Source organism: Odocoileus virginianus, chromosome 21, assembly GCF_023699985.2.
Source record: "Odocoileus virginianus isolate 20LAN1187 ecotype Illinois chromosome 21, Ovbor_1.2, whole genome shotgun sequence".
NCBI lineage: Eukaryota > Metazoa > Chordata > Mammalia > Artiodactyla > Cervidae > Odocoileus > Odocoileus virginianus.
Genome location: NC_069694.1, coordinates 8709994 through 8723809, shown reverse-complemented (window position 1 = coordinate 8723809; position 13816 = coordinate 8709994). Strand labels below are relative to the sequence as shown.

Genomic DNA, 13816 nt, shown 5'->3' with positions numbered 1-13816 from the left:
GGTGTGTGTGTGCATGTGTGTGTGTGTGTGTGTCCACGCAGGACCCGGCGCACCGCGTGGGTGTGTGTGTGCATGTGTGTGTGTGTGTGTGTCCACGCAGGACCCGGGGCACCGCGTGGGTGTGTGTGTGCATGTGTGTGTCCACGCAGGACCTGGGGCACTGCGTGGGTGTGTGTGTGCATGTGTGTGTGTGTGTGTCCATGCAGGACCCACGGCACCGCGTGGGTGTGTGTGTGTGCACACGTGTGTGTGTGTGTCCACGCTGGACCCGGGGCACCGCGTGCGTGTGTGTGTGAGTGTGTGTGTGTGTGTGTCCACGCAGGACCCGGGGCACCGCGTGTGTGTGTGTGTGCATGTGTGTGTGTGTGTGTCCACGCAGGACCCGGGGCACCACGTGGGTGTGTGTGTGCATGTGTGTGCGTGTGTGTCCACGCAGGACCCGGGGCACCGCATGGGTGTGTGTGTGCATGTGTGTGTGTGGGTGTCCACGCAGGACCCGGGGCACCGCGTGGGTGTGTGTGTGCATGTGTGTGTGTGTGTGTCCACGCAGGACCCGGGGCACCGCGTGGGTGTGTGTGTGCATGTGTGTGTGTGTGTGTGTCCACGCAGGACCCGGGGCACCGCGTGGGTGTGTGTGTGCATGTGTGTGTGTGTGTGTGTGTCCATGCAGGACCCGGGGTACCGCGTGGGTGTGTGTGTGCATGTGTGTGTGTGTGTCCACGCAGGACCCGGGGCACCGCGTGTGTGTGTGAGTGTGTGTGTGTGTGTGTGTCCACGCAGGACCCGGGGCACCGCGTGGGTGTGTGTGTGCATGTGTGTGTGTGTGTGTGTCCACGCAGGACCCGGGGCACCGCGTGGGTGTGTGTGTGCATGTGTGTGTGTGGGTGTCCACGCAGGACCCGGGGCACCGCGTGGGTGTGTGTGTGCATGTGTGTGTGTGTGTGTCCACGCAGGACCCGGGGCACCGCGTGGGTGTGTGTGTGCATTGTGTGTGTGTGTGTGTGTCCACGCAGGACCCGGGGCACCGCGTGGGTGTGTGTGTGCATGTGTGTGTGTATGTCCACGCAGGACCCGGGGCACCGCGTGGGTGTGTGTGTGCATGTGTGTGTGTGGGTGTCCACGCAGGACCCGCGGCACCGCGTGGGTGTGTGTGTGCATGTGTGTGTGTGTGTGTCCACGCAGGACCCGGGGTACCGCGTGCGTGTGTGTGTGTGTGTCCACGCTGGACCCGGGGCACCGCGTGTGTGTGTGTGTGCGTGTGTGTGTGTGTGTGTGTCCACGCAGGACCCAGGGCACCGCGTGGGTGTGTGTGTGCATGTGTGTGTGTGTGTGTCCACGCAGGACCCGGGGTACCGCATGGGTGTGTGTGTGTGCGCGCATGTGTGTGTGTGTCCACGCAGGACCTGGGGTACCGCGTGCGTGTGTGGGTGTGTGTGTGTGTGCACGCTGGACCCGGGGCACCGCATGGGTGTGTTTGTGCATGTGTGTGTGTGTGTGTCCACGCAGGACCCGGGGCACCACGTGGGTGTGTGTGTGCACGCGCGTGTGTGTGTCCATGCAGGACCCGGGGCACCGCGTACGTGTGTGTGTGAGTGTGTGTGTGTGTGTGTCCACGCTGGACCTGGGGCCACTGCGTGTGTGTGTGTGTGTGCGTGTGTGTCCGTGCAGGACCCATGGCACCGTGTGTGTGTGTGTGCGCGTGTGTGTGCTTGTGTGTCCACGCAGGACCCGTGGCACCGTGTGTGTGTGTGTGCGTGTGTGTGTGTGTGTGTGTCCACGCAGGACCCGGGGCACCGCGTGCGTGAGTGTGTGCACGTGTGTGTGTGTCCATGCAGGACCCGGGGCACCACGTGCGTGTGTGTGTGTGTGTGTGTGTGTGTGTGTGTGTCCACGCTGGACCTGGGGCCACTGCGTGTGTGTGTGTGTGCGTGTGTGTCCATGCAGGACCCATGGCACCGTGTGTGTGTGTGTGCTTGTGTGTGCTTGTGTGTCCACGCAGGACCCGTGGCACCGTGTGTGTGTCCATGCAGGACCCGGGGCACTGCGTGGGGGTGTGTGTGTGAGTGCATGCGCGCGCATGCTTGTTTGGTTCTGCTTTTCTTATTTTCAGTCTATCATTTGAATCCATTTAATTTTGCCATTGATTAATTTCCTCAATTATTATGAGGGATTATTACTATTCCCTCAAAATTATTATGAAAACAACCTTGAGGGCAAGATGTGATACTTCTTTCCCCTGCTCTGGTGTGTACACACACACGCGCGTGCTCGCACACACACAGGTTTAATGGCAATGTGCTTGATTATATAAGTTGCAATTTGTGCCATTTCAGAAACTTCCTCATTAATTTACAAAAATTATTTTTCTACTTTGACAAAGAATCATTTTGGATGATGGACTGAATTTTATTGCTGTGGTTTTCTTTTTATTTGGTCAGAATGCTTAAAATGAGATCTGTCCTCTTAACAAATTTTTTATGTATTTACATGTTACTAACTACAGGCACTGTGTTGTAAACTGCAGACACAGTGTTACACTGCACATATTTAGAATTTATTCATCTTGTGTAACTGAATGGACTGATGTTTGTTAATTACTTCATTGATACCTTTCATTTAAAAAAGTAGAATTTTGTTTGATTGAAAATGAAAGTTAAATCTCATTTGTAAACTGTTTTTGACTTCTTGCTTTAATTTTCTTATCATTAGATGTATAAAATGTGTCTTTTGTTTTGAAGATTTTGTTTTACAGTTTGTGTGTTTCTGTTTATCCTAAACTCTTTTTTCAACCATGCTCTCAGCATCTCCTACCGTAATGCCCTGCGGAAAAAACTTCATTCTTCTTCCTCTGTGCCAAATTTTCTAAAATTTCTGGCTCCTGTAGATGAAAATAACACCTCTGACTTTATGAACACTCAAAGGTAGGGTTCAATTTAGATACGTCAAGTCTGGGTGTATATGTTGCTTGTTAGACACACAGGGATTTTTTTTAGCCGTCTTTTGCCATTTCCAAAATCATTTTCACTAGATCTATTATGTCTTCTTTCTTACACTTTTTTCTTAGTGAATGTGATTTAAAAAATACGGAGTCAATGTGTTACCCAATTTTGGCTAGAATTAGTTTATTTATATTTTGTTATTTTCAGCAGATTAGAGAAAGTCTTAACCATCTCTCTAAGTATAGAAGTATTTCTGGATAAGCGTGTTTGGCTGCCAGTAGATCAGTCAGGATGTTTGAGTTGTGAGTCCAGATGATCGTCCAGTTGTGGGTGTGTATTCAGGTGCAGCCTACAGGGGTTCTCCAGGTAGTCCTATGAATAGGAAAAAGCTTAATGGTTGTTATTTATGTGTATTGAAAAATATGCTTTGTTTTGTAGTTTAAAACATATGGGTATTAAAAGTCATCATTAGCAAATAACTGCATCATTATTGCCCTTGCTGGTTCTGTGTAATTTATTTGCTAATTTTTTTTGAGGTAATGCTTGGAGACATAGGGCTATGCTAAGGAGATCTCTTCACACATAGACTAGGGGAGGTTGTGGCCCTGGTGACAGCGCCCCCCCCCCCCCAGCCCCCTAGGCCATTTCTCTTTTCTAGAGTGGCATCAAGAGAGGCCCAATTAGAAGCTAAAATCCATGGAGTGGAGTTCGTAGTATCTTTTACAATAAAAATAAGTTAAGTACATGTAACCATTGTCTACCATAAAGAGCACCCTTTCAGAAAGCAGTTCTGCAGGACTACTGCCCTACCACCAGCTTGATTGACACCTGTGATTATCTAGTTATATTTGCTTGTACAGAGATAATTTATAATTTAGTGCTTGGTTAAAAAAGATAAAAAGTCAAGCTAAAATACCTGCTTGTATCTCCCCACCAGTCATTAATCAACTGTCTTTAATTTTAGGGACTTTGAGCCCAAAGCCGACCACATCAGCGATGCCAGTGGGACCCCTGTGAAGACGCGGAGACACTCGTGGAGGCAGCAGATCTTCCTTCGGGTGGCCACCCCCCAGAAGGCCTGCGATTCCCCCAAAAGATATGAAGGTGAGGCCCACCCCCATGTGAGCCTAGCTTCCGGCTTGAGTTTCCTGTTTGGTGGAAGAAGAGGCGAAATGAGATTTCAAGTCAGAATCATCCCCTGATTTTAAAGTTCCCAGGTTAGGAAGCTCAAATGGCAGTGCCTGTTGGTGTTTTCAGAGGATCCCACATTCCGGGAAGCCTGAAAGGCGTTCAGCAGCTACACCGCCTTGTGTTACAGACAGTGCTTCTGCTGAGCCTTTCTGACTGCCCCCGCCAGCGGGAGTGTTGAGAGCTCAGCTCGGTGCCCCTGCATCCTTCCTTCCCTTTCCGATCCGTCCCCAGGCGTGTCTGTGTTCTCCCTCTGCAGTCAAGCTGTAGTTTACACCCCGCCTCGGCATGGTGGGTTTCTGAGGTACCCCCACCCCACTGGTCACATTTGTGATGGTTTGTGCCTTGTCAACTGCTGTCCATCAGTCTGGTATCACGGGAAGACTCTTTCACATCATCTTTGTGCCCTCCAAAGAAACGCATGCAGACCTCAGAGATGCAGTAAGAAGCATATCGCAGTAAAGCGAGTCACATGAATTTTTTGATTTCTCAGCGCACATAAAAGTTACGTTTACACTGTGATATAGTGCAGACACTACAGTGCCGTCTTTCAGGTGTGCAATAGCATTATGTCTAAAAAGGACATACATGCCTTAGCTATAAAAACCTTGACTGCTAAAAATGCTAACCATCATCTGATAATTCAGGGTTGCCACAAACAGTTTCTAAAAAATGCAATATCTGTGAAGAACAGTAAAGCTAATAAGCACAGTAAAACAAGGTATACCTGTATGCGTGTGCATGCTAAGTCACTTAAGTTGTGTCTGACTCTTTGCAACCCTATGGACCATAGCCTGTCAGGCTCCTCTGTCCATGGGATTTTCCAGGCAAGAATACTGGAGTGCGTTTCCATACACTCCTCCAGGGATCTTCCTGACCCAGGAATCCAACCTGTGTTTCTTAATCTCCTGCATTGGGAGGCGGATTCTTTTCCACTTGCAGCACCTGGAAAGCCTGTATAGAATGTGCTAGTTTATTTTTAGGCTTTTGCATGTTGAGTTTTAATGTAAAAGAGGAGTTTAAATGAAGTTCTGCTGACTAAAATTAAGATTTTTCTTTGCCCAGTGAGGTCATAAACTTTAAATAGTAGGTATTTGCTTTCCTTAATATTCCTAATCAGAAAGTGTTACAAAAGCACAGCGAAACAGTAGCTCTCCAAAGATTACTTGAATTTCTCAGATTGCAAGATTTCCTGTAGTGTAGACTCACACTTGCCCCTTGACACACTTCTTTTTGTCTCTTAGGACACAGCCAAGGCTAATCCAAGGGTTTTCAGACTACGTTCTGTGTAACTGTCTCGGGGAGGAGGGGTTACTGTTGGAGGAACCCTTTCTCCCTGGTCCCTCCCCACTCACTCTTGTTTCTTCTCTCTTCCTCCCCACCACTCTCCCCAGAGTTCTTAATGGTTAATTTGGATCCTGGATCTTCTGCCAGATTAAGCAAGAACCTGGTTTGGGCTCAGCTAGCTTTGTGATGTAAAACATGTAACTTCACTTGTACTTAGTTCTTTGATTATAAAATGGTTACAGTAGTGTTGGCTCTTCCTATCTCATGGAATTACATCAAATTATAAGTGTGAAAGTAGTACTTTGGAAGCCTAAAGGCATGTCAAATGTAAAGCGGTAGCATTTTTGTTGCCATTATTGAGTTTGGGGCACCGATGTGTTTAGGTTCCTGTACTGATGTTTCCTGGCAGGAGCAGTGTAAGGGAACACTGAATTTATTAGTTCAGTGTGATTAACAAATTTTTTTAGTAAATTGAGTTTATTTCAATCTATCATTTTAGAAAGTTTTAAAGATTTTATTTTCATGTTGTAGATTGCCTACTAATGTTCAGCAGCCAAACTGTGTAACCTAGTTCTCTCCTTTTTAAAGAACTCTTTTGTTAAAATTCTAAGGCAGAGGGGTCTGCTAGAGTAGGTGGCCGTGGAAGGCTGGTGGCGCTTCACCAGGCTGATGAAAGGCGCAGCTCCTGGTTGGCGCTCTGGCCTCTGAGGAGCTGCGGTGTCCGCAGGCCCCACCCTGGTGCCGCTCTTCTCCGGTGTCGGGAGCAACGCGCGTTTCTGGACGGGACGGACACTGCTGTCCCCCAGTCGGTGTCTGGGGGGCCTGAGTCAGAAGGTCAGTTGGTGCTGGTGAATGCTCTGTCCTCTGAAGACTCCCAAGATAAACTGGGCGAGAAGACTGCTTTGTGGGCAGCAGGAGCGTGTGATCCTGTGTCGCCCCAGCACCTAGAAAAGGCGCGGGCGGAACACCACTGTCTGTGTCTGGACCCTCTCTTTGAAAGTTAAGCAGGAAACTTTTAGATCAGTTTAGTCTGGGAATATTGTAAGAAATGGATATTTAACTCCACGTTGTATTCTTACCATGGTCTTTGCAGGAAACAGTGTTTTTTGGTGACTTCTGGACACTCTGAAACAGCAGGGCAGAAGCATGCAGGGGTGAGATGGGATATATGGTTATTGCCCCAGAGGTCAGAGCCCTGGGCAGATCGATCCAATACCCTGCACAGCGGGCAGCGTGGTCTCCAGGGAACTGGGGACCGAGCGTCTGGTGTGTCCCATCTCCCCTTTTGGAAATGGTGCTCAAAATAGCGCCCCAGTGTCGGCCTGCCAGGCCCCCAGGGCCACCTCCTCGTTTGCAGGAAAGTTCAGAGGTGGCCTCTTCGACATGGTCTGGGTGGTTATGAGGATGCACTTAGGGAGAGAAGCCAGGAAAAGAACTGAGAGCACACGCAGGTGGCTGCCTGTGAAAGCAGGAGCAGAGGGCCTGCGTCCAGGTCCCAGCTTGTACCCTCGGGGCCTTGATCTGGAACAAGCTGTCTAATTTCTCACCTTTGATACTGTACTCATTACGCCTCTTGCCACACTGATTGAAATAAGGGAGTGTGATGTTTTACTGACAGTGTAAAAAGTGTTCAGAATTCATAATGTTAGAAAAAAGCGGTGGTGCAAATGTGTCTGGTATAGTCACTGCTCCCGTGTGGAGGTCACTCTGCTGTTCCCCCTGGAAGCTGCGCTGGCCTCGGCCCCTCCACCGGGGGGCGCTGTGGAGCTCTGCTGTTCCCACTGGAAGCTGCGCTGGCCTCGGCCCCTCCACCGGGGGGCGCTGTGGAGCTCTGCTGTTCCCACTGGAAGCTGCTCTGGCCTCGGCCCCTCCACCGGGGGGCGCTGTGGAGCTCTGCTGTTCCCACTGGAAGCTGCTCTGGCCTCGGCCCGTCCACCGGGGGGTGCTGTGGAGCTCTGCTGTTCCCCCTGGAAGCTGCTCTGGCCTCGGCCCGTCCACCGGGGGGCGCTGTGGAGCTGCTCACCCGCATCCTCCTGCCGCTGGCGCTCTGGGGGCGCTCTGGGCGGAGCAGTCAGGGTTTTGATTGTCTGCGATCACGGTGAGCCGGTGGCCAAGCCTACTGGCTGGGCTGCTGTGAACAGGCCCCCTGCTGCAGAGGGCTCTTCCTTCGTTTGGGGGAGCGGAAGGTGGGGGCAGAGGGGAGAAGGAGGGACGGGGGCGGGCGGGAAGGAGACCCGGGAGGAGGGACACTGAGCTGTGATAACAGTAACACCAGACGTGGAGTTCCGCTGCCTGACAACAGGGCCCCCGTGTGGCGGAGGCTGTCGTGTGTGGGGACTGGCGGAGCTCCAGGTGCGTGTGACGTCTTTAGTGTACTCAGATGTGTAACATGCACTGGCAGTGCGTTTAAACACGCAGCGCGGTGGCCCGGAGTGTGTCACGGGCCGTGGATGGCTGTGTGAGAAGCTGCCTGGCCCACTCTAGGGTGGTTCTAAGCTTTCAAACGAGCTTCCTTAGATGGAGCCACATCCTGCCTCCTTGTGGTTCCATCCCTCTTTCCTGCTGGTCTCTGAGCCACACACAATGCACTTGCTTGCACTTCCTTTTCTTCAGACAACAGAGGGTCATGGGGGTGCTGCTTCCTCTGAAACTTCTCCAGCTGACTGCCCTCAGTCCTTCACCCCGGCAGTGTTACTGCTGAGTCCCCGCTGGTCAGAGTTCTGCCCCCGAGGGACCCGGAACTCAGCTCCGCGTGCCTCCGTCTCCCACCCCTGCAGTGCATTCCTCTCTCGGTATACACGGTCACTTTCATAGCCTCTCTGCCTTAGGTGGTTAACTCACATTCTTGGCTCTTACCATATCTTGTCCTCTGGGGCGTGAGCTGTTATTTCAAAATTGGACCGATTCCTAGCTGGTCTTGATGGAGAAAGACTTCTAAGGTAGTGTTTATCTAGTTCATACCTGTGAAGTGTTAGGGCAGCATCCAGTCCTTTGGGGGTGGTCCTGAAGCTCGTTCTGGGGACCAGCACGTTGTGGCAAGCTGTGTAAAGTTAACGAGGCTTGCCCTCTGCGCCTCTCCGTGATGGAGAAGTCCTGAGCGCCGCAGGCTCTGCCCTCTCCTCCTCCACAGTCCTCACTGGTGCTTCAGGGCCCAGATGCTTGGCTGCTGTCGGCCTTCCCACTGTCCCCTGCAGGAAGGTGTCCAGGATCCTGATGCTGCGCTGGGTGAAGGCCACGGCACCCCGTCCTCCTGGCCTCTCTGGGAGAGGCTTCTGCTTGGAACCCTCACACTCGCGTAGGCTCCCTCCTGAGGCCTCTGCGTGGTCTGCTCCCGCCCCCCCAAAGCCCTGTGACTAACCCCCCACCTGCTTCAGATCATTGCTGAATGTCATCTTTTCACTGAGGCTGCACCAGCCACTCTACTTCAAGTTGCTCCCCCATCCCTTCAGATATTCCTCATCTCCTTATAGTGATTTTTTCCGTAGCATTTCTCTCTTTGAAACATACTCTGGTTATTTGCTTATGCATTATCTTTATCATCAGGTTCCACCAGCCCCCAACCTCCATGACTTCTGAGGGAAGACAAGTAGCTTGCTCAGATTCTTACAAGCATGATACTTGGTCCTTACTGATTTCCCAACTCCCTCCTTCTTCCTGCTTATGTCCTTTTTGCTCTTACAGAATTAAGAAATGCTGCCTGAGTTTTTAAATTATATGGTAGGAGCTCTGCGTATAAAAGAGAGAAGAGAAAATAAAAACACAGCTCTTGAGTTGCTGTAATAATTTTCACATCACACCCTTATTTTTGGCCAGTGCTCTCCATGAGTTGTTTCCTTTAATTCCCAGTCGACCTTATGAAGGTCGGTGTTCTTATTACACCAGTTTCCCAGCAGAGGGAGCAGAGGCTTGGGGTGGCTGAAGTCACCTTACCCAATGCACAGAACCGGTGGGCAGGATGGGAGCCACGGGCCCGTGCCCCCCCCACCCCCCGGCTCCCGTGAAACCGCACCCCAGGCTGGAGGTTGGGTGTGGGCTGTGGGCCTGCTTCTGTCTGCGTGGGGCGTGTGTTTTCAGTCTGTCCCCGTGTCCTGTTGCTGGCCAGGCAGCCACACGTTTCAGAGCATTTTGACAAACAGGCTTGCCTTCAGTTAATCACCTTCCCTCCCCATGTGTTAGCCCTGGGACTGGAGTGTGCTGGGAGGGAGGTCGATCTCTTTCTGTCTGAATTTTCTTCTGACAGATCAGGCATCTTTATCCTCTGCCACTGTCTGCTTCCCAGCCTTAAGGTGCAGAGAGCAGCGTCTCCACTGTGGCCTGGGGCTGCTTGGGCTCACCTGCGCTCCATGTGTTTACCTCCAGCTATGAACCTCCAGACCCCCAGGCAGTTGAGGGCCCCAGAGATCCCTGCATCAGATCCTCAGCCAGACCGTGCTGGCAGAGCGCGTGCCGTCAGGGGTGCCTCTGGGTGTCTGCTCCGCCTTGGGGGCAGGACCCACAGCAGCCCAGGTGTCTGCAGCCTGTGGCACAACAGTCTGCTTGTAAGGTGCACTTAGCAATGCCTTTTCCAGTGTTTTAGGTGCTCAGAGCGACTGTGACTACTTTGCATTTCTGTTCTGGTGCTGCAAACTTCAGTTAAACAGACAAGTTTAACCTTTCTTCATGGTAAAAAAAAATCGAAACAGGGCTATTTGTACTGTCCCATGTATTGTGTCCCACGTAGAAAATACTAATAGAGCGAACTCATAGTTTAAAACCATGGTATTTGCAGAGCAATAAGGAAAAGTGAAGGATAAATAGAATTTTCTATAATTTTGGGGTTCTGATTTAAAAATTAAAAAAATTTTTTTGGCCACACCACGTTCCAAGTTGGGACAAGTATGGGTTCTGACCAGAGATTGAACTCACACCCTCTGCTTTGGAAGCATGGAGTCTCAACCACTGGACCACCAGGAAAGTCCCCCTGATTTTTATAGATGGGCTAACACCTGGAGAGAAAGGTGTTGGTGACTAGGGAGTGTGACTCCAACTAAACATACTGTAAAGAGAGAGGAAAGGATGAGGCCGGGCAGTGTGGACTGAGGCGGGGAGATTAGACTGAGCGAATCCTGCCTGAGTCAGTTTGTCCCACACTCAGGGGTGTGTGACTTTCTCTGTGCAAAATCCCTATGAAATAATTGAGTTGCAGGAATCTGAACTTTATGTTTGGAGACCTATCTGAAGTTGGTGGACAGTTATTTTCCATTTAGAAATTTACTTAGAAATATCTAGTAGATCCAGCACAAACATTCCTAAATCCCAGGCTGTTTTTTGTTTTTGTTTTGTTTTTAACTCAACATAGATCAGTTGGTCTCTTGTAGGGATTCCCACTTGAAGTTATTTTAGCTGAGTCCAGCAGGGTGGTTTCCGTTCTGACCCCCAGGGGCAGTGGAGTGGATGGGGGCTCTCTGCTTTTCGGCTGGTAGGTCAGGTCAGCAGCATCGCTGCATCGCAGGGAACCTGTGGTAAGGGTAGGACCATCACCAGTCTGTACTTGGAGACTCGGTGAGGCAGACGTTTTTGTGATAAACATAGGTAGACCATAAAGTGGAATGTTAAAAGCTGTGTAGTGGTTTACATTTGAAGCAGAGTCTTCACTGATGCCCTGAGCTTACGGCCGCTCATGGCCGGTGCCCCAGGACCCCTGGGGAAAGGCGTTCTCTTGTTTGCGCTCCCAGTTCTTTGGGTGACGGGTTTGTGGCCTGGGTATGTGGAAGGTCCATACTTGGTAAACTGTAAACTTGATTGTTCAGGGTGGTGGTGTGGGGCTGCAGTGAAACCTGTTACCGGGCAGAGCCCTGAAGGTTGGATGTGTTTAAGGCTACACTTTTAGGGCAGACATAGCTGTTCCTTGTTGCTGATGTCTGTATAACGCCGTTGGTCACTTTCAAAGCCTTCCCACTGTTGGTCCCCACCACAGGCCCTGCTCTGAAGGTAAAGGCGGCAGGGCTACCGCCATCCCTCAGGTGGGAGTGAACATACCTACAAGGTTAGGTGGCGTTCTCCGGATCACGACCTAGAACAGCGCTTCACAAACTGCCCTTGTGCTCGGAGGTGATCTTGGTAAAGGCCAGTTCTGCTGTCTGGGTCTGGGTGGGGCCAGTGGGTCTCAGTTTCTGACAGGCTCCCTGGTGATACTGATGAGACTGGTCCACTGTGAGCGGCAGGCGCTTAGAACAAGCGGCTGTGGTCCATCCAGCCCAGACCTTCTCGTCCTTGGTCAGGACTCCCTGTGTGTCTGCTCCTGTCGTGACCCAAGGCGTCACCCACGTGTGTCGAACCTGAAATCTAGGTCATAAGTGACCTAGATTTTTTGAGAGGATTTGTGCTGCCCGGAGACACAAAGAGTTGATCTGGTGGGGAAAATGGAGTGATATAAAACATGTGGTAATAGGGATAAAGAAGAATCTGACAGCGTGCCAAGTGAAACCAAACATATGGCGTCTGCCTGGTTTCTGCTGCTTCATTGCAGGCGAGTTTTGTCTCCGAGGTGGCAGCCGGGCCCAGACTGTTCAGGTGTTTGTTTTCTTAGCTGTGGGCTCTGACCTAATTGTCAGGTCTACAAAAAATGCCGAAAGTCAACTTCTGACTAGATGATCGGTAACAGAAGTATTCCATGGTTTTTCCTCCTAATGTTTTATACAAAAGAAACAATTCTTTGTTGTTAAGGAATGATTTTATAGGTAACTCCCAGCTATGGAATGGGGGGAAATTCCTTTACTTACCTCTGTGTGCCAAGGAACAGTTGCAGTCTTGGTTCAGTGGCTTTCCTTTAAGCATTTCGGGTTACACTGTGCATTTACCGGTTTTGCCAACAGTAGAAGCAGTCAAATGTTTACATGTCTTATTTCAAAAAAGGGAGAAGGAAAACTCATCTAATAGATCAGACTTATTGATTTGAAGTATAAGTAAATAATCCAGTGAAGCTGAAGTTCAAAGGGTTTTTGTGTTGTGACTATAGCTGTGTCAATATGCCTAATTTATGACACAATTAAGTCAGTTGGATTAGATATCAGATGTAAATAGTAATGGCAAAACCAAGGAGTATAATCAGAATCTTCATGACTATTTTATATTGTGAAAAATGTAGAAACTGTTGTATTACTATGATTTATTTGATATTGTCCATGGCAAATTTTCAAGAATATGTATGCCATTGGGAAATTTAACGGATGGTGTAAGTAACGAACCTGTAAGCGTCATTGAGATCCGTAGGGCCTTTGTTTTGATCCCAGTTCTCCGCGTTCACTGTGTATCAGTCACATGGGGAGACTTAGCGCATGGGCCACACCCGCCCCTCTGCTCTCTCCTGCGGAGGGGAGGGGACGGGCCTGGGCTTGAATCCTCCTGTCTTTTTAAATCCTCCCAAAGCACTGACTGTGGACGCGGGTTTACAGGGAAGAGGATGACTTGAGCCAGTGGTACCACTTGGGGGCAGTGTTGCTCCCCGCGTCTTGCTGGCCCTGCCTTCTTTTTCCAATCCCAGAGAAGTGTGCTTTCTTTTTTTCCCCGTGTTTTTGTTTTTGGTCTTGTTTTTGTTATAGTATGTACCTTCCTCGCTCATTTGCAGCTTGTTTGAATGAGGATAGTACCTTCTGAAATCGAGATGTTTTTCTTTCATTTTTCACAAGGTTTTAGGGAGTGGGCAAGAGAAAAATAGTTCCTGATTGTCAGAGACACAAGACTTTCTAAGATTGTTCCTTACTTGCTTTCCATATAATTTTGCTTTTCCGTGGTCAATACAGACTAGGTTCAAGATAAAATACTGCACGCCAGGAATGGACTGTTAGTGAGTTTCAGTAGTTTGAAGCTGCTAGATTTTTCTCCTTTATTGTGCTTTTTGGTGCATCTTTATAGCTGGGGAAGCCACAGTGAATGGCCAGACTTGACCTCAGTGTGCTGTTTTTGAGGCCTGATATCAGTTGTAAGTTAGCCTGATTGAGCCTTTCCTAGTCAGCTATTGGCATTTGGACAGTCAGTTGTTACACTTTATGCAGAGGTTGGCTCTCAGGGTTGATGGTGATTGCAGAGATGAAATTTCACTCTCTGCTGTTGGCAGGAAGGGTTCTAAGGGCCACGGGCTTGGGTGCCCAAGGGCCTGGAGCCTGGAGACCGGGGTGTGGACCCTGGCTGGCAGGGAGCTCCTCCTCAGGGCTGATCTACCTCCCAGAGCCTGCTTGCTTCAGGGTTAGAGTCCAGAGTCGAGGATCTTGATTCCTCATCTTTGAACTTTAATCTCTGGACACTGGGAAGCCACTGACATTTGTAAAACAAGGAAATGGTAGGTAGTTTGAAACTGTTCTCAGGGGGATATAATCTGTAGACATACCTGAACTTGAAACAGCCTCAAAATTGGGGCAGGACCA

At 50.0% G+C, this 13816-nt stretch overlaps 1 protein-coding gene across 7 annotated transcripts in view; it reads left to right on the top strand.

Moving 5' to 3' along the window:
- The window catches only part of TBC1D1 (TBC1 domain family member 1), a 227337-nt gene that overhangs the window by 137659 nt on the left and 75862 nt on the right, over positions 1–13816 (top strand). For 5 of the 7 annotated variants that reach the window (XM_070452043.1, XM_070452042.1, XM_070452047.1 and 2 more), the window contains 2 exons: positions 2802–2921; positions 3904–4043. In XM_070452043.1, the coding sequence (XP_070308144.1) occupies positions 2802–2921; positions 3904–4043 (260 nt within the window). The remainder of the gene's footprint in view (positions 1–2801; positions 2922–3903; positions 4044–13816) is intronic. The other 2 variants (XM_070452045.1, XM_070452044.1) reach the window with 1 other exon arrangement.